Genomic DNA, 20,532 nt, shown 5'->3' with positions numbered 1-20,532 from the left:
TAACTTTGGATTTTTGGATCCAGAAGTCTTCCCATATTCTGATTCTGTTTCCGTTTCCTATTCTACAATAACAATGGTGCTGAATGTTCTGGATGCCTTCAAGGATACCTTTCCAGATCCAAGAGTCTCCATCTTTAGCTTTTGTGTCCATATTTAGAACATTTCTCCATAACAAGTACTTAGCATCCATTAGTTGATACCATAATGAGTCTTTATCTTGTCCTAGTCTCCATCCAATTTTTGTAATCATAGAAATATTGAAGAGTTTCATGTTCGTGAATCCTAAGCCACCTAGCTCCCTTGGCTTGCAGATAGTTATCCAGGTCTTTGGGTAGTAGCCTTTGGGGTTTTCCAGATTCCCTCCCCTCCCCCCCCAAAAAAAATTTATCTCTGAAGTTTGTTTAAGCCTTGACAAGTTTGTTTAGGAATTCTAAAGAAGTTCATTTTGCTAAATACTGATTGTTGAAGTAACAGTTTTAACGAGAATTTTCCTACCAGCAGGATTTAGAGAAGCATTTTTCCAACTTGATAATCTCAACTTCATCTTGTCAACCCCTGTTTTAAATGATTTGATTTTGCTTCTGCGGGTGAAAAGAGGAGATTCTATATATTTATCATCCAGTTGTAGAACTTGAACTCCCATTATGTTGCTGATGTCAGGGATGAGAGATATATCAGTGTTCCTGCTAAAAAACACTCCGGATTTATTGAAATTGATGAGTTGGCCAGAGGTGTCACCAAATATGTTGAGAATGTCCATGATATTTTGAGATTCAACTTTGTTAGCTTTGCATAAAACCATACAGTCATCAGCAAATAACAGATGATTTATAGAAGGAGATCCCCTGCAAATATTTATACCAGAGATGATACCTAGATCTTCAGCATGTATGAGAGTTCTGGATATAGCTTCCATGCAGAAAAGAAAAAGATATGGAGATAGAGGATCCCCTTGTCTAAGGCCTCTAGCATGAGTAAAAAAGGAATCAGGAGAGCCATTAATAAGGATAACATAGGTGGTGGTATAGATGCATTGCATAATTTTTTGGCACCATTTCTCATTGAAACCCATCTTGGTCATAATAGTTTTGAGAAAATTCCAGTCAACTCTATCAAAGGCCTTAGTTATGTCAATATTTATCCCCATACTTCGCTTGTCACCTTTGACTCCTCTTTTGGATCTCATTGAATGAATTAGCTCATGGGAAATAACAATGTTATCAAAGATTTGCCTACCGGGAATGAAGGCAGATTGGTGGGGTGATATAATTTTTTTTACATATGGTTTCATTCTTTGGGCTAGGAGTTTGGATATGATTTTGTAGGTGGTATTGCAGAGGCTTATAGGTCTGAAGTGGCTTGGGGAAGTTGGGTTGTCTATCTTGAGAATGAGGCAAATGAAGGTAGTATTCATTTCTTTTAGAATATGGCTAGATATGAAGAAATGTTACACCATATTGATAATGTCATATCCTATCAGTTCCCAGTTAGCTTGGAAGAAGTTTAGTGGGAAGTCATTAGGTCCCGGGGCTTTATTATTTTCCATACTAAAAAGAATGGATTTGATTTCATTGTAATCCGGGATTCTGTTCAGTAAATTATTGTTAGTAGTGTTGATTATAGTGGGTATTAGATTGATAATTTCTGGGTTGATGAGGGTTGTTTCAGCAGTAGCCATCTAAGTGAAATGTTTGGAAAAGCAGTTATTCAATTCTTGATAATCTGAAATCCAATTTCCATAATTGTCTTGGATGGTATCAATTTTATTTGTTCTTGTTCTATATTTTGTAGATCTATGGAAGTACTTAGTATTCTGGTCACCTAGTTTATGAATTGGTCCCTACTTTTTGTCTTTCAAAATTTTTCTTTAATAAGTTGTCACTCATTAAGCTTTTGCTTAGCTAAACTGACAGCCTCACTTATGTCACTTCTGAAGTAGTTGTTATGTAACCAAAAGATATGTTGTTTGTATTCGTCAATGTTTGTTTTGATATTGCCATAAACCTCTTTGTTCCAGACTCTGAGGTGAAGTTTGATATCTTTAAGCTTTCTAGCAATAATAAAAGCATTGGAGCCAGTGAGACTTTTTCTCCAACACTCAGCAATGATATTCCTGCAATCCTTATGGTCCTGCCAGGGACCAAAGAATTTGAAGGGTATTTTACCAGTTTGCCAAGTTGTATTGGAATTGAGAAGGATAGGGTGGTGGTCTGAACCAATAGCTAGCATATTAGATATGGTATTATTAGGATATATAAGGAGCCATATTTCAGTAGCTAGACCTCTATCTAATCTTTGTTTAGTGAGAGCATGTCCACTTATTTTGTTATACCAAGTGAAGGGGCAACCAGGGGTGCCCAGATCAACTAAATACAATTCAAGGATTTTCTTGCCAAATATAACAGCCTCATTAGTATCCAAAGGTTGAGTACTGAATTTTTCAGTATCATGAAGAATGATATTGAGATCTCTAATAACCAACCAAGGCAGAGTATTATTGACAACAGTGTTTTCCAGAATTTTCCAAGCATCTTTTACTATTAGTTTCATAAGGGCTACCATAGTAACCAGTGTATAACCAAGGAGTGTCATTAACAGGCTTGACTATTGCATTGACATGGCTTAAGGATAAGTAAGAATCTTAATATCAATGTTGCTTTTCCATATCAATGTTAAGCCACCAGCTGTGCCACTAGCACCTCCTGGGTTTACAAACCAGTAGTTTTGGACATTACATCTTTCATGGTTTTCTTGAGCTTTTTTTGTTTTTGTTTGGTTTCAGAGATGAAAATGATATCGGGGTTGAGTTTATTCAACATATCATTGAGATATTTTTTAGCATCCTTAATGCCCAAACCTTGAAACTTCCATGCCAAAGTAGCAAAGAATTGCCAGAAATATGATACATTAGGATACTTGGAGGAAGGTCTTCTAGCAATGTTTTCATATTAAGTAAGTAAACTTAAGTGGTTATTTATTCCAATTATTAATAATAGTAAAATTTTTTTAGAGAGTATAGAAGTGTACCATGGAGTTGGGAGAGGAGCTCCAGATTCACCATTATGGGAATGCTGGAGTCCAGAGGTTCAGCAAAAGGATCAACATGGTCTTTGAATCTTTTGAGACAATCATAGTCTATTGAGTTGGTGTCCATGTCACCCTCAACAGGGAGAGGTTTCTTTATTTTGGGTTCTATCATATTTTCCATTGGAGTAGGAGAACTAGTCTTCTCAAAGACATGAGCTTTGTTTTTGGAGTGTGTCAAGGTTTTTATGCAGTTACCAAGCCAGAGCCTGTCAGAGCAGTAATCCGAGAGAATGCATATATTCCCATTCCTCCCTATTATGTAAATTTCCCACAACTGGACATGCTAACCCCTGTGATTGGCCGAATTGCCATTGAGGTTGCAGCCAATGCTAATGCAGGATATGGTGAAGTCAATCCTCCTCAAGGTGGACCAGTTCCAGATTCCGATCCAGAGCCTACCCAACCCAATGCAACATGAGAGAGTGCAGGAGTTCCAGCTGCTCATGTCCCTATAGTAGAAGCTACAAAAGCATCTGGAGATGCTAGTACTATCTAATTGGATAATTAACACATTATAACTCAGATTATTGTGAGGATTGATCAGAAAACATATGAATTCATTAAATCCTTGAATTATTTGGTAGACAAAATACTTTTTTGTTTTTTGAGTTTAAAGAAAACCAGTTTAAGCTTTTGGCAATGTAATTCAGTTATAGACAACCAAGTTGAATCCGGGGCTAAGCATATTGATGTGGATGGTATCTTGATCATGTTATTGCAATTTAGCCTACAGATTGTTATAACTTTGGCGTGTAGTCTGATAATTTCATGGAAGCATATGCATGGGTTACAAGTATTAGCTAGATAATCATAATTAGCAAAACTAGAATTAGAATGATGAATGTCAATTTTAATGTTGTTGATGAGAAATTGAAAACCACATAGAAAGGTAAGAATGAAATTCTCATAGAAATAAATAGTAGAATGATAGGGTGTATTATAGTTGGAGCATACCAGTTCAAACCTAATTTATAGTTTCCAGAAGTAGTGGAGGAGATAGAAGCGCTTTTGGAATTTCCAACCACCATAGATTGAAAAGTATGTGGAGGGTCTAGCCAGATAGATCAGACTGATTTTCTTATGTTGTTTGATATTTCTGTTTAGAAATTGCTTCAGAAGGTAAGATTGATGTAGCTTGCATTCTTCAGACTGGAAGGTATCAGATACAGTAGTGTCATAACTGTTGATGTAATTGCATAGATGTAAATTATAGTGAAAGGGATGCATTCTCTTATATCTCAGGTGTTGATTGATCTTCGTGGAAGAGGGAGTTCCAGCTTCCAGATTTGTGTATTCTGTGATTTTTCCTTGATTTGTGTCATTAGTGATTGTATTCTTGTTTGTGACTGTCGGATTGCAGGTGAAACGGTCGATTCTAGTGTAAATTGAGGTTGCCTGAATATAAGATATTTTAGATTGATTGGTCATTAGAAAGCTGGGTAAATACTAGGTTTATAGGAATTTGAGCTTAAACATGAATTCACTGAGATACAGGAGAACAAACAGGGGAAAGAGGAGAGGAAATCAGAATTTTAACATAATTTCCAGTGGAAAAAACCCGACAAAAAATTACCGTTAGATACAATCAGACAACCCCAACTTATAAGTAACTGCCGGCGAGAGAAAAAAAGGAAATTAGAAAAGAGAGAGTGGGTCGTACAGGGGATTTAGGAGAGAGATGCACCCTGATAGCTGTATTGACCATAGCAAGGCTCCTTTGTTGCCGAATGTGCACCTCAGGCATTTTGCTTGGCTGATCAATTTGTGAAAACGTTTTTTTATTTTATTTGAAGCATGAGACAAAGCTTTCACCAATTCAACAAAAATATTGTTCTACTAAAATTGCACAATTTTTTTTATTGAGACATTTAACAACAGCGGAAGAAACTAAACACTCCCGAAGTGCCGTGTAAAAGAAAAAATAATCAAAGAACACCTCGCCGTTCCTTGATCAGGTTACATAAGAAGCGAGTGTAGCCAGGTATGAATTGCGGGAAAGATCTTACTTACCGCGCACGTGATCAGGGCATTGTGTACAAGGACACCTATGTGAAAATTATGCAACCTTTTCTCTAAGCACCGTTCATATCAACATCAATGCCTCTAGTCACGTGTGACTAAATTTGAAAATGGTACATTCAACGAATCCACAGTTAGGAGACCACGTGTGACTAAACATGACAATGGGCTTATTACACAAAAAGTTGTGTAAAACTTCAGGTGTAAGGCTAAGTTCTATAGGAGAAATTGGATGGTTAAATTGATCAAATAATGTTGTAAATCATGAAAAAATGTGGAGAAAAGTTAACATTTTTTCAGGCTATTTCTCTCTCATAGCATTTGCTGGCCGTCCCACTATCAGCGAGATTGAAACGCTGAATGGTGCGGCTTTCAAAAAGTAAAAGAAAACGCCGAACGGGGTTCGACACTCAGAAGAATAGCAAAATCTAACGGCTGAGACTGAAAACGCCGAATGGTTCGGCGCTCAAAAAGTAACCAGAACGCCGAATGGTTCAGCGTTAAGAAAAATGTCGAACGGTTCGACGCTCACAGCTGACGTGAATGGTCAATCTAGCAACTAGATATCTCTCCCATAGGACTTAAGAGGTCGACCAGGCTGACGTGGATGACCAATCTAACAGCTGATTATCTTTCCCATAGAACTTAGCCTAAATACTGATTATTTTTTTTTTATTGGGGGGGCAAAAAGGAGCATAGAAGTCCAATTATAATATGTGGCAATCTAACAAAATGACGCATGGTGGTAAGGACCTAAACCGAAAAACTCATAACTATATATATATATATTTTTTTTCCTACTTAATTTACGGGCGTCAAATGTAGAAATGTTAAAATTAGAGTTCCCCCAACCGTCTATACAGAAAATTCGGGTACTTTACTCAATAGTAACACCACAGATCCATAGTCCCCACGCGACTGACCCGTATCTGAAAGTAAAAATCAGACCTTATTTATAGTTTTTCTTTTCGTATTCCAAAGAGAAACGTTAATACATACAGTGCTCTATATATATACACGGTAGTACGGTATATCGGTATGATTCTTCGTATTCTTAAGAAAAGATAAAGAATTATTTTTTTCTTTTGGAACTACGTAATGAAATTCTCAGTATAAATACAAAGAAGAAGGAACTTCCTCTCTGCTTTCATTAACCAGAAACTGTGAGTGTTTCTCCGTGCGTCAGATGGTTTGTTAAAGCTTGTTAACTTCTTCAGATCTCATCGGAAGTAACGAAATCCGGTGAGTTATTCATTCCAATTCTTCAACTTTTAGAGTTTTTTATTTTGCGCTCGGGACATGATGTAATTTTCTTGGAATGTGTTATTTTTCTATCGATTAAGTTTTCGAGACTGATGGTAATGATGATGATTATGGTGTGAAATTTTATGTTTTTATGATGAAATGTGAGCATTGTTGAAATCTGAGAATGAGTTTTTGAGTTTTATCTTGAAAATAAAGATTTCTATGTAGTCGGTTTATAGGTACGGTACCAATGAAGTGATTGAAAAAAAAGGTAATTGGAATTTGACTTATTTGTTTCTCCTTTCTTTTCTGCAGATTTTGAGTGAATTTGAAGAAAGTGAGTTTGCATCTTCTTCTTTGGATCCGAATCAAAAGAAAAAAGAAACTTTAATTCATCTTTTCATTTCGAAAATGGAAGTAACGATTTGTGGAACATGTATGTATTGGTCACAACATTTACCATCACAATCTCCATCTTCTAGTTCTTCTTCTTCTCATACATCATTTGCTTCAGCGATTTCATCTACTTCGACGCATAGAAGAAATCGGAAACCTCCGGTAGCTTGCCGAATTGTTCATAGTCCTCAATCTTCTTCGCTCTCACGGAGAACATCTAGTAATAAGCTTTCGAGAACTCAATCGTTGGAGACTCCGAAATCCAGAGGCAGCAATATTAGAAGATCTGTTAGTAATTCGGATGAATTCTTTGATGATGGATTTACTAGAGAGATTCAAGAATTGGCTCTTAAATTGAATATAGTGGGTGATAGTGAAGAAGCAAAGTTCGGCAGAGATACTTCGGATTCCAGAGATATCAAAGGTGAAAGCAGTAATCACACTACCTATAATAGCTTTGATGAAGAACTTGCAAAGATGGGTGAGACTATTCATAATCTTGTTCAGAGGCCATTTCCACCTGTGAGTATGAATTGTGTGGATTATACTTCGTTAATTGGAATTGGCCCTAATCCAATTGGTTGGGCAGGAGGTTTAAACTATATGAGTCATGCCAACATTGAGATGAAGGCGAGCAGTGTTGATATTCCTTTGTCTCTTAGGATTATAAGGAAAAAGAATCAATGGAAAGAAGGCTTTAGAGAGGCTGGGGAGTCGGCTTGTTGCTCTATGAAGAAAGCTTTCTCTTCGATGGTGTTTATACTTCGAGAGCTTCACAGTTACACATTACAGATGAGAGAGTTGTTATACTATGAGGATCTTCAAGGCATTCTAGCTCGAGCGCATAAGGAAATGCATGCCTCATTTGTCTGGTTATTTCAGCAAATCTTTTCGCACACACCAACCCTCATGGTTTCTGTTATGATCCTTATGGCAAATTTTACTGTACATTCAATGTCACAAAATGCTGCAATTGCAGCTTATCCTAGTCTAGAGTCTTACTCAGCAATCTCAGAGATGGTATCTACTGTGATAGAAGATCAAAATCAGCCTCAGGATCATCAGGACGAGTCAGCATTAGATACGTCTTCAAGTGGGAAGACTACCTTTCTTGGAGGAAATAAAGGTGGTGGTGGTAATGTTAGATCAGTTACAGGTAGTGGGACCGATGGTGGTGACGGGGGATTCCATGGGTTCTCATCAATTAGCCACCACAACATTGCTCCTGATGAGATTTCAAAGATGACGTCTCTTGGGAATCCGTCGACTTCATCCACAGATCAAGAGGCGGAATGGTTGGAATCCGATATAAATCCAGAAGGGTTGCGAGAGGATGAGATGACGCTGTGGAATTCGTTAGTTAAAGAAGCTTCTCAAATGCAAGAACAATCTAGGGGTTCTATTCTTGATCATGAGACTATGCGAATTTTTGTGTCGCCGGTAAAGGTGGAAATTGACTCCGATTTAACTAATGGCAAGTTATTCAAAACAGAGCTTATATACCAGCAAGCTCTTCTACAAGAGCCTCACAATGCCCTTCTCCTTGCAAATTATGCTAAGTTCCTGCATCTGGTCGTCCATAACCATGACAGGTAATTTATTTCTACCCCTTGAAATTGTTTCTAATTTCCATTATCTTTTGATAAATGCTAGAGTTGGTGAATTTTAGGATCAAAGTTACTAGTTGCTAGTTTCAACTTTCAAATATAATTAGGTAGTGGTTGATATCATTTAGCGAATGAAAATATGAACAAACATAAAAACAAACTGCTCTTTTGATTGTTCCCTCTCATTTTCGTTCCCCTAATTAATTACTTTCTAAGAAGGGTAATTGATGAAGAAATCCCCCTGTTGATGTCTGTCGCGTTTCTTGGATTTGGAAATTGAATGATAAGTTAGGGTGCCAAAAAAAATATCTTTGGAATTGCAATCCAAGAATTCACCACGCGATTTTGCACGTTATTGTAGGCTTGGGTCATTGTCATGGATGTGCGGTCTCCCTTTCTGCATATTGAGTTGTATTTAAAAAAGGATCTTGGAATCTAGTTAAATGCATTTGTTGTTTTTATACTAGAAGATTTTGCTAATCTCCTTCCTTGTATATTTGTGGTGGAAACAGAGCCGAGGAGTATTTCAAGAGAGCAGCTGAAATAGAGCCAGTTGACGCAGAATTGTTAAGTCATTATGCGACTTTCTTGTGGACAGTAAAGAAGGATATCGGGGCAGCCGAGGAAAGATATTTGGAGGCAATTGAGGCAGACCCGGGCAATATGTTCCATGCAAGTTCCTACGCTAATTTTTTGTGGAATACAGGTGGTGAGGACACTTGCTTCCCCCTCGGATCTCTCAACGAAAATGAAGCTTGAAAATTACAAAATAATCAAAAGAAGTAAACTATTATAATAATAAATTTCCGATATTAATAGGGTATAATGTCATGGATAATAATCTTACATCCCCCACCCCCATTAGCTTCTCTGCTCTCCATTCCAGTGAGAGGGAGAGAATTAGAGGGATTTAGATGGAATGGAGATGATGTTGAGATGAGGACTGGAGAGAGGTGCTGTGATGACAGGTTTGTGTGAGTCAAGTAGGCTCAAGCTCGATGTAACTACAATTTTTCTGTTTTACTTATCGGTTACCTTCTGCAGTACGAGCCATTGTATAATAGAAAAGAAAATTTAAAATAAAAAAAAGCTCATCATTTTGTTGCACATTTCTATTCTTACATAATGAAATTTCAAAGGAGATTAACAAAATTTTCGAACATTCGGGAGCACGCTAATTTTCATCTTGATAGATAAATTTGGAGACTTATAAGATTATTCAGATTGCACATTATAATTTGGCAGTTACCAACTTACGATTACCGGACTGAACCACTGAGTCATTCATGTTTGCATCTTCTGTAATCTGTTGAATGGCATAATAAGATCGGCATAATGGCGTAATCTGTTTGAAAAGTAAGACCGGCTGTCAGGGAGAGTATTAATGGACGTAGTTATTTCCAATAATTCTGGCTAAAACGAGCAGCTTTACTGCTGAATCGAAAAACTGAGCAAACACGATAAATACACAATGCATATACACCGTCCATGGCCTCTCATCACGTGTCTACTTGCTTCGCAAAATTCTTCAGTTTCTCGAGTAAAACGGTGACACGTATCACTAAATTGAGTCGTACGTGTAATACGAAAGCTAGCACAATCCTTTTAACTTATTTATATCTTCCATTAGGTTGCATGTGCTGCATGTTTCGTCTAGAATTTTGTAACATCATCATCTTATCTCTCTGATATCGCCTGCGATATGTCTGAACCTTCTTATTAAAGTGTAGCTAAACTTGGACTCATTGTAAGCTGTAAGGATCAGATTTTAAACCCATCCTACCCTGGGACTTCAAAATATCTACATTATTACGATAATGAGCCAGGTTGGTCTTGTCGCTCAGACGTTGGGCATTCAGACGAGTTCAAGATATAACCTTCATTAATCCTGTTATTCACGCACGTTTGTTATAGATCAACTGAGAATGCAGTTTCCTACTGATCAGCCTGTATCACTGTTTGGCAACAATCGTCTTCTCCGTCATAAGCTTTAGTAAACGAAGCCATTTCCTTCGTATATCATGGCACCACCGCAATACAGTAACAATTTGCAAGGCATGATTCATGTAAAACATGCGCATGCACCGTGGGGTGACAATCAGTATTATTTGTATGCAACGGGAGAAGGGCCGAGCAGAAAATGCCGCCGCACACACGTGAAGGCAGATGGGTTGGTACGGATGGGATAATTATTCTGAATCAGTCTCCATCCCGTTTCCCATACCTCCTCCTCTTGTATACCAATACATACACACACAGTTGTAAATTTAGAAAACAAGAACTACTTATCTCTATAATTGAAAAGAAAGAAAACAAAAGTAAGAAAACACTCGATGCATGATAGGAAATGTATTATTATTTGACAAGTTGGTTGATTCATCAGTCGCACGCATAATTTACATCTTTCTTTGTTTCTCGCATTGTTTTTGAAGTAACTAAAGATATTTTTTACAACATTCTTGTAATGTTCCTGTTGTCTCATTATAGCAACTAGTTAAACAATGTCTGTATAGTTTAACTAGTCAAGAATTTGAAGATAGATCGATATAAATGAAGATGTAGACATTAACGATGAAATACTGAACCATGCCAGATTCCTTAGAGCCTCATAATATCACATCAGTATAAAGTTTACCTCTTATCGTGTTATCATCTTTGTCAGTTGTTTAAAATTACAAGACAAGAAAAATTAAATTAATATTAACTGAAGATTTGATCTGATAAACAATGATTACTAGTTAATTAGATTATCAGTTTATAAGTGATAAGCTATCTTCAAATGTGATTTTATACTAAACCAGTGATTACTAGTCTTAATCTCAGGATTAGATTCTTTCTTAATTGGAACCGCAAGCTGAGGAAATGAGGGTCTCTTTCTGCTGGGTCGAAACTAACCTTATCGCCTGCCTGCCAACCAGAGCATGTTGCAGAAAGTTGAGCCATCAATCAATTTACTTTAACTTCACCGTCATGACGATTGAAACTTGAAAGGTTTGTAAGGTCCGTTGAATCAATATAATTAACGTGTCTAGTAATTTCTCGTTTGAGTGAAATAAAATCAAGCAAAGTAGTGAACACCAATCATGAGTCCTGCTGTTACGCGCGCATATGCCTGATAGCAAAAATGAACCCATGGATTTCCACCGTATGATTTGTATCAGCTTTGATCTAGCTATTCTATCTCTAACAATTTTTTCTAACGGAGATGAATCTCCATAGGGAAATAAAATCAAGGAAAGTATGAACATCGATTATACGGAGTCCTATTTAATTAAAGTGAGAATGGTATAAATATTTTTCATTTTCGTTGATTTTGTACAAATATCCCATAGGGATAAAAAATATTATTTTTATAGTCAATTTGAGAAAGTTATTTCAATTTTTTGGAAGCAATTTGTATAAAGTTGCGTCCACTTATGGAAACAACTTGTGCTGTAAATGTTGTGATAGGGGTAGGATCTGTCAAATCATCCGCAAGTACATAAACTGCTTGAAAAGAAGTTATAGATCCCTATGTGGCTTTGGCTGGATAGGCACTAATTCTAAAAAAAGGGAAGCTTACGAGGTTCTGACTTCTATGATCCTGTCTTTAAACCCATATGATCTTTCTTCTTCAGTTGAATTGTCCGCTACGTCCCCTCTCGATACAAACTCTCTTTTTCTTTTTGAAGATCCGTTGTAATAACGGGAAAGGCTTTTATCGTCGGGGCTAAGATGTACTTTTTCACCTCGCCTCACTTTTATATCCGGTCTATGAGAACACGTCATACTACTTCTCATTCACAAATCCATCTTTGTCTATGTTACTCACTCTCAGTTTGGTCCTACTTCTAGCTCATTTTGACCCAGGGGAAAGGATACATCTAGTATCGGACCAATGATTTGACCGACACACCCCAGGTTTTTTGCTCTGGTTGTCTCGCAATACCTTCTATGTCTTTTCCCGCAGCAGTATTTGACCAACTCCAGGTCCAATAGAAGTTTTCCACCTCTGAAAGCAACTTGTATTAGTTGCTTCCACTCAAAAGGTAGTTATTTTTAAAAATTGAATAAGGGTATATTTAAAGGGATGGATTTTGAGGGGTATTTAAATAATGTTCCCTTTTTAGTGAAACTCTCAAATATATCCTTCAATTTTTTACGATTGTAATTTTTTCTGAATATAACCAATCTAAATACTAAATGATATCTTCCTCAATAGGAAACAAATCTACTAAATCAATCTATAAAGATGTTTATTTTTATCTTCTATTTAATATTTCTATAAATATTATAATTACCAATGTGACATATTCCATACACTCCTTTTAATTTTAGTAATAACATAACATTTAATAGAGGTAGTTTTGTACACTCCGGGTCTTCTTAATATCTTGACTTAGTCAAAGCGGACTAATAATTTAGGAGGGAGGGAGTACAAAATAAGTGATAATTATTTTCCTAATAAAAAAAATACATTTTGCCTAAAAAGCAGTCTAGCTCTGTCTCAGATTTGTAATTTTTTTAAAATTTATATGAGAAAAAGAATAACCGAGACTTTATGAAGATTTGATTGCATACTGTTAGAGCACTGCTCGGTCGAACTCGCAAACGTTGCTATCTCAAGCTTGTTTGTCAAGTTCAGTTGCCAAAACTATAAGTCTTTATTTCTAGTCTACTTATAGCTAAGTCTCGGATTAGGATAGTAAGTGTAGTTAAGCTTTAGACTCCACGGTGTTCATCGTATGAAGACGAAGAACTACTCAAGGGAACTTGCGGAACTTCATCAACAAAAAGGTATGTGGATACTTGAACTCATATATTGCTCAAAAGTCTATCTACTCTATCTCCTATTTCAGACAAAAAGTCGTATTGCTATATAGACTTCACTTATACACATTTGGTATTTCGAGTCAAGTTTATCTCGCTTATATATTTCTCAAAATATGTGTTGGTAAGCTTTCACTTTAACCAAGTTCATCTTTTATTCTTTATGAAAGTCAAAAGATGATCATGTGAAAATTTTATGGTAACATCTTACGTGATTTGTGTGAGACAATCATTTATAGACCTGGAATGTTTCATATTGATTAATTCAATAACTTGAAAATTGCTTTGATGTTAATACTTAGTGAAAACAACTATTGTCATCCTCTAAGAATGTTTCAATGATTGAAATGAGAGTTCAGAACATGTAACCATGTTTTGATATAAACATAGTGTGTATTTACATTTGTGTAAAGTACAAAACCGAGAACCATGGTATGCGTAACTATACGTGTACTGACTGGTTGTTGGAAATCCGGGAACTAAGTATGCGTACCCGTACGCATACTGGCGGAAGTTCAAGTCCTTGAATATCTGCTAGAGTTTGGAAGTGAAATGATATGCGTACCCGTAATTGTACCGGCGTAACCCAAACTCAGTCCGGCTACTTAGGTATGTGTACCCGTTTGCATACTTAAGTAGGTTATGTTCTAAAATCGGTTATTCATGAACTAATACATTTATATAATAAGGAATGCAATCTTTTGTAAACTGTGGCTATGATGTTCATGAAATGATTCGAGTGAATCAAAATCGATTTTGTTTCAATTGTGTCTTGTATACTTCTATAAGATCTAAGCAATTGAACAACTCTCTAACATGTTTCATTTGAGTCATTTGAACTAGAAAAATGAATAAGGTTGATATGAAAGTGCTCATATGGCTAACCATTGGTTAACTATTGTTGAACCAACTAAGCGTATACATTTAGGTACGCTTACTTTTAGCTAAATAATGGTACATTTCATTTGTGTATAATAAGCTAAGTTCGATCTAACGGTTGAAAGATATTAGCTTGAATCTAATCAGGTTTTCATCTAACGGTGAATATTGAATATTTTGTTACCAAGATAACATTGATTGCAAATCCTAATTTGGAGACTATATAAAGGAGAACTTTAACAACTGGAAAACCTAATCTTGTGTGATACTCGTTGCGACTAGAGTCGATTCTCCTTTAACCTTAGGTTTTTCTAAAACCCAATAGGTTAACGAATTCAAAAATTCATTGGGATTGTGAAGCCAGACCCAACTATTAGTTATCTGTAGTGGCGTATTCTGATAGTGAAGTTTTCTATCGTGATTGAGTACTATCTTATTTAAGATTTGCTCGAGATTTATTCTCCGATAGGCAAGATGGAAAAGTAGTCAAAAACATCTTCGTCTCATCGTTTGTGATTCCACAATATCTTGTTTCGTTAATCGATTAAGATTATTGTGAGGTGATTGATAATACTAGGATGTCCTTTCGGAAATAAAAGTCCGGTTATCAATTGGTTCATGTTCACCTTGATTTATCAAAAGACGGAACAAAACTCATAGGTATATATGTGGGAAACAGATTTATCTATTCAATAGACTTTTCTGTGTGATACAAATTTGTTTATCAAGTCTTCGACTTTGGGTCGTAAAAACTTTTAGTTGTGGGTGAGATCAGCTAAGGGAATCAAGTGCGCAGAATCTGGCGTGGTTCTAGAGGCGTAAGGAACGTAATTATACCTTGATCAGTGTGAGATTGGTTAGGGCTACACTACATTCCAGTACGAAGTTAACTTGGAGTAGGCTAGCATCTGTAGAGGCTTAATACAGTGTGGTGTTCAAATCTGGACTAGGTCCCTGGGTTTTTCTTCACTTTCGGTTTCCTTGTTAACAAAACTTATGGTATTTGTGTTATTTCTTTTCCGCATTGTTATATAATTGAAATAACACAGGTTGTGCGTTGAATCGATCAATTGGTAAATCCAACCTTTTGTTATTGATTGATCCTTGAATATTGGTCTTTGGCACCGTTCAAGTTGTTTCACATAATAATCAGGCTCGCAGGTTTCTCTATGTTTGATTTGCTGATTACATTGTGAAACAGAGATATAAATCTTAGATATATTTCTTGATTGAGCTCGCTTTTTTAGTTGGTGCTCTCAGAATTATATTAGAGTTAGTCCATACAGATTGCTAAGTGAAATATTTGGTGAGGTTGTTAGACCCCCTGTTTTTCAATTGGTATCATAGCAGGAAAACACGTTTAAGACCTCATAAGTGTGTGTTTGTAGCGATCTTACTCTATGGACATAAGTGTTATCTCTAATAAACGTACCACCAGTATTCGATGACTCGAATTACTCATGCTGGAAAATTGAAATGCGTGCTTTTCTTCAAGCTCGTGATTTTCAAACATGGGTACATGTTGTTAATGGCTATGATCCTCCAGTTGTGGCAGAAGGCAATGTAACTGTTCCAAAGGATATTGGTAGTTATGGATTGGACGAAATTCTTCCTGTATATCAAAATTCTGACGGGTTAAATGCTATCATACATGCCATTACCCCAGATCTTCAACACCATGTGACTATGTGCACAAAGTCTAAGGAAGCCTGGGATATCTGTGAAAAAAGAATTTAGGCTTCAAAACCTAAATTCTGACTGGGAAAACCTTCGTATGACAGATGTAGATTAATTTGATGAGTTTAATCACAAAGTTTCTGAAATTATTAATGCATCTTTTGTGTTGGGTAAGACTATTCCTGAAAATGACATTGTGATGAAAATTCTCAGATCGTTGCCATCTAGATACGATTCTAAGAAGCATACCATCGTTAAGGAAAATAACCTTGATGAAATTTCCACAAATACTCTTGTTGGGAAGTTAAAGATCATTGATCATGAGAATATATCCAAATATGGAAAGGATATTGCTTTCAAAGCACTAAAAAACACGAAACTACTTGATAAAAGTAAAAGTGTTGGCATCTCTGAAGATGATCCTTCTGAGACTTATTCATCAAATGAATATCTTGACAAGTCAGTCTCTTTGATCACAAGACATTTTAGAGATCTTCTTTTGAAGAGAAGTAAACGGTTCACTAGAGATAAATCTAAGTCATCAGTTAAACCTCATAATCGTGTTCCTCCTAAAAATAGGGATACTGATGATAATGATGATGAGGATATGCCACAGTGCTTTAAGTGTAAAGGTTTTGATCATTTTGCAGATGCGTGTCCAAATCGTAGAAAATACACTGGAAACAAAGGTCTTGCTGCAACCTTGATGAAATGTCTGATCAATATGATTCTAATGAAGACGAAAATTCAAGTGTTGCACTCTTCTGTGAAAATTTTGATTTTGATAAATGTAGCAATACGAACATCAATATCGATATTCTAACAGGAGAAACTTCAACCACCTCGGATGATAAAATGGATTTCTCTTTGTCCACTGGAATTTTTTTTCCTTATTTTGCCCGTTCCACAGTGTCTTGCAGCCTGCACATCTGTGACGTCTGAACCATCCTCTTTGTTAACATGTTCTTATTGTACTCTCAAGGGTCATGATTTATTCAAATGTTTCAAGTACAAACATAAGATAAGATATGTCAGCAAACTTCAACGAAAAGCAAATCGATTAGCTAACAAACTCAAACTTGTTCAGAAGCCGTCTAAGGTATGTAATTTCATCTCGTCTCCGAAGAAATTAATTTCTAAAGAAAAAATGAGACCTTTAGAAAAAAGAATTCGGTCTAAACAGTATGTGAATCAGGGGGCTAAGAATTCCATTCAAGAAAGGTATGGTGGACAGATTATTTTTCACCCCAGTACAACTTAAATGTGTTGGTTGTGTATCTTGTCGCACGTGCCTGGTTCAAAAGAGGCAAGAGTTGGCACTCCTCAGTCTTTAGGAAAAAGATTTTTTTTTTGTTCTTTTTTTCCTTTGTTTTCATCGATTTGGAATGCTTCCATCTTGTCATATCTAATTGATACTGAAAGGGTTTTTCTATGTTTGATTAATAAAAGAGGGTTACAATAGACAATTTTGCCTTCTTTTGGGTTAAGAGTTGTGCTACGTGAATCCTTTTTAGTGTATAAAAGTTCCGTAACCCTATATTCTTTTTTCCTTCTCTAGAAAAACTCTTTTTATCACAAGTTTGCTTGTAGAGCTTGTTTTATAAATCTCTCATAAACCCATATTTTTATGGAGACTCCAAGCATCATAACTTCTGATGGAAAAGATGGTAATATGATTGTTAAGCCGTCAATGATAAAGGAAAAAGTGTATCTCCTTTATCCTCAAATTTGAAAAGAAAGAGGATGAATGTGTGAAAACCAAGGGATTTCCCTTCAAATCTTCAAAAGTTTTCTGGTGTTCTTGAATAGTTAAAGGAAATGAGATACAGCAAATAAAGGCGTTTGTGTTTAGGACTCTTGAAATTCAAAAGGCCTTGGTTCAGTATCAATCAAGAAGGTTTGTTGAAATTGACTCCTATCTTCATGAACCTTATATTCCAATGGCTGTTGACAAACAAGGATTTCGGGGATGATAAAGAATTTTTCAAAGGTCTTAATGTCTAGGAAACTTCTTATGAGAATTTATTCTTGTGTTTTAAGAAGGATAACTAGGGTTTGGAATAGCCATTATTGTGAGTACACATAGTTATTTCCAACGTTTTTCATCTTGCAATATTTTTAAATTTATTTATTTAAATTCTAAAGTTGATTTGGAAGATGATTTTGAAGTATTAATATTTATGGTTTCATATATTGCAACTTGTTATGGGATATATGTGTTTTCATCCGTGAACTATGATTTTCCCATAGTGGTCCAAATTTAAGTCTTTCATATGATACTATGCAAGTATTGATAAAGGATTGAATGAACTTTTGACAAACAAAAGTTAAGCCTATTATGTCATTGTGCAAATATTGATAGAAGATAGGATGAACTTTTGTCTACAAATTTTAAGTCTATTATATGTCTATGCGAAAATATTGATGAAAGAAATCTTTGATTATTCTGCAACACTTCTTTGTATATATTGTGCGGCTCCGTAAGTTCTCTTATGTTGAGCATTTTCGATTAAATTAATCATGGGTTCTCTTGTGGTTAATTTAGTTGAGTATTTCCGATTAAATTAATCATGGGTCCTCTTGTGGTTAATTTAATTGAGTATTTTGGATACAAATTCATGTTTCATGTGATTTTTTAATGTCCAAAGAAATCCCTATTTTCTTATGAAATTAGTGTCGCTCTTGTTGTTCTTTCAGGAATGACATTTTATGGGGGAGAGTTATTTTTGAACTTTTTCTTAATTTGCAAATCTTTGTGGGGGGTGGGTGGTGGGGGGTGGGGGGGATGTGGAATATTATAGGGGTTATCTTATATCTGTATAAACGCCTTGATGAATGCATTTAGTTTCGACTATATGATTTCATCTAAACAAAGTTTATATGTGTTTCTCATGAAGTATCTCTATGGAAATTTCATTTGGATCCCACTATTTTTCGTACCTTTGAATTTATATTGACAAAAAAAGAGAGAATTAATTTGTAGCTCACACTACAAATATATATGGTTTACGGATCATTATGTAAGGGGGAGTGGCTTTCATGTGAGATAAAGTATTGACTAAGGGGGAGTGATACATTTCACCATATTATTGTTGTAAAATTTGTGATACAATTAAACTTTGATGTTGTGTAATAATACTATGACACTGTATAACAATGATTGAGAGATATTGTTTTTTCATTTTTATAGCTACGAATCTTCAACAACGATGATGCTGAGTTGAACACCTTTAAAATCATTGGAGTACTTGGAAGTGACGAATATTTCGAGTAATGTTGAAGTACTAGGGAGATCAAGCATTTGGACGAGAATCTACAAAGTTTATTTATTTTGTAATCCATATGTATTGATAGTTTTGTCACCAAAATTGACAAAATGGGAGATTTTTAGAGCACTACTCGGTCGAACTCGCAAGCATTACTATCTCAAGCTTGTTTGTCAAGTTTAGTTGCCAAAACATTTAATTTTTGATTTTTAGTCTACTTATAGCTAAGTCTCGGATTATGATAGTAAGTGTAGTTGAGATTTAGACTCTACGACGTTCATCGAATGAAGAAGAATAACTACTCAAGGAAACTTGTGGAACTTCATCAAAAAAAAGGTATGTGGAGACTTGAACTCATCTATCACTCAAAAGTCTATCTACTCTATCTCCTATTTCAGACAAAAAGTCGTATTGCTATATAGACTTCAATTATACACATTTGATATTTTGAGCCACGTTTATCCTGCTTATCTATTTCACAGAATATGTGTTGCTAAGCTTTCACTTTAACCAAGTTCATCTTTTATTCTTGACGAAATTCAAAATATGATCATGTGAAAATTGCCTGGTAATATCTTACATGATTTGTGTGAGACAATCATTTGATGTAGACCTGGAATGTTTCGTATTGATTATTTCAAAAACTTGAAAATTTCTTTGATGCTAATAGTTAGTGAAAACAAATACTGTCATCCTCTAAGAGTCTTTCAATGATTGAAATGAGAGTTTAGAACATGTAACCATGTTTGGATATAAATATAGTGTGTAATTAACACTTGTGTAAAGTCCAAAACCGGAAACCATGGTATGCGTACTGGTTGGTTGTTGGAAGTCCGGGAACTAAGTATGCGTACCCATACGTATACTGGCAGAAGTTCAAGTCTGTGAATATCTGCTGGAGTTTAGAAGTGAAATGGTATGCGTACCCGTACGTGTACTGGCGTAATCCAAACTTAGTCCGACTTCTTAGGTATGCGTACCTGTTTGCATACTTAAGTAGGTTATGTTCTAAAATTGGCTAGTCATGAATTAATATATTTATATAATAAGGAATGCAATCTTTTGCACATCGTGGATATGATGTTCATGAAATGATTCGAGTGAATCAAAATCGATTTTACTTCAATTGTGTCTTGTATACTTCTATAAGATCTAAGAAATTGAACAACTCTCTAACTAGTTTCATTTGAGTCATTTGAACTAGTTGTGATAAAGATGAATAAGGTTGATATGAAAGTGCTCATATGACCAACCATTGGTTAACTATTGTTAAACCAACTAAGTGTATACATTTAGGTACGGTTACCTTTATCTAAATGATGGTACATTTCATTTGTGTATAACAAGCTAAGTTCGATCTAACAGTTGAAATATATTAGCATGAATTTAATCAGGTTTTCATCTAATAGTGAATACTGAATTCTTTGTTACCAATATAACATTGATTGCAAACCCTGATTTGGAGACTATATAAAGGAGAACTCTATTAACTGGGAAACCTAATCCCCGCACCTATTGTGTGATACTAGTTGCGACTAGAGTCGATT

The 20,532-nt window shown here is 35.6% G+C and overlaps 1 protein-coding gene across 1 annotated transcript; it reads left to right on the top strand.

Moving 5' to 3' along the window:
• Nucleotides 1-6,115: 6,115 nt before the first annotated feature.
• On the top strand, nucleotides 6,116-9,463 carry LOC113322043. Its single transcript, XM_026570052.1, has 3 exons — nucleotides 6,116-6,348; nucleotides 6,667-8,339; nucleotides 8,867-9,463. The coding sequence occupies exons 2-3, from the start codon at nucleotides 6,763-6,765 to the stop codon at nucleotides 9,111-9,113; spliced, it is 1,824 nt and encodes a 607-aa protein (XP_026425837.1). The 5' UTR covers nucleotides 6,116-6,348; nucleotides 6,667-6,762; the 3' UTR covers nucleotides 9,114-9,463.
• The last annotated feature ends 11,069 nt before the right edge of the window (nucleotides 9,464-20,532 follow it).

This window comes from Papaver somniferum, chromosome 11 (assembly GCF_003573695.1).
Source record: "Papaver somniferum cultivar HN1 chromosome 11, ASM357369v1, whole genome shotgun sequence".
Classification (NCBI taxonomy): Eukaryota; Viridiplantae; Streptophyta; class Magnoliopsida; order Ranunculales; family Papaveraceae; genus Papaver; species Papaver somniferum.
This window is presented reverse-complemented; position numbering and strand designations above follow the sequence as displayed.

Coding starts and splice junctions, on each gene's coding strand:
- LOC113322043 (XM_026570052.1), top strand. CDS start 6,763: ATGGAAGTAACGATTTGTGGAACATGTATGTATTGGTCACAACATTTA. Junction 8,340..8,866: donor GTCGTCCATAACCATGACAG/GTAATTTATTTC, acceptor TGGTGGAAACAG/AGCCGAGGAGTATTTCAAGA.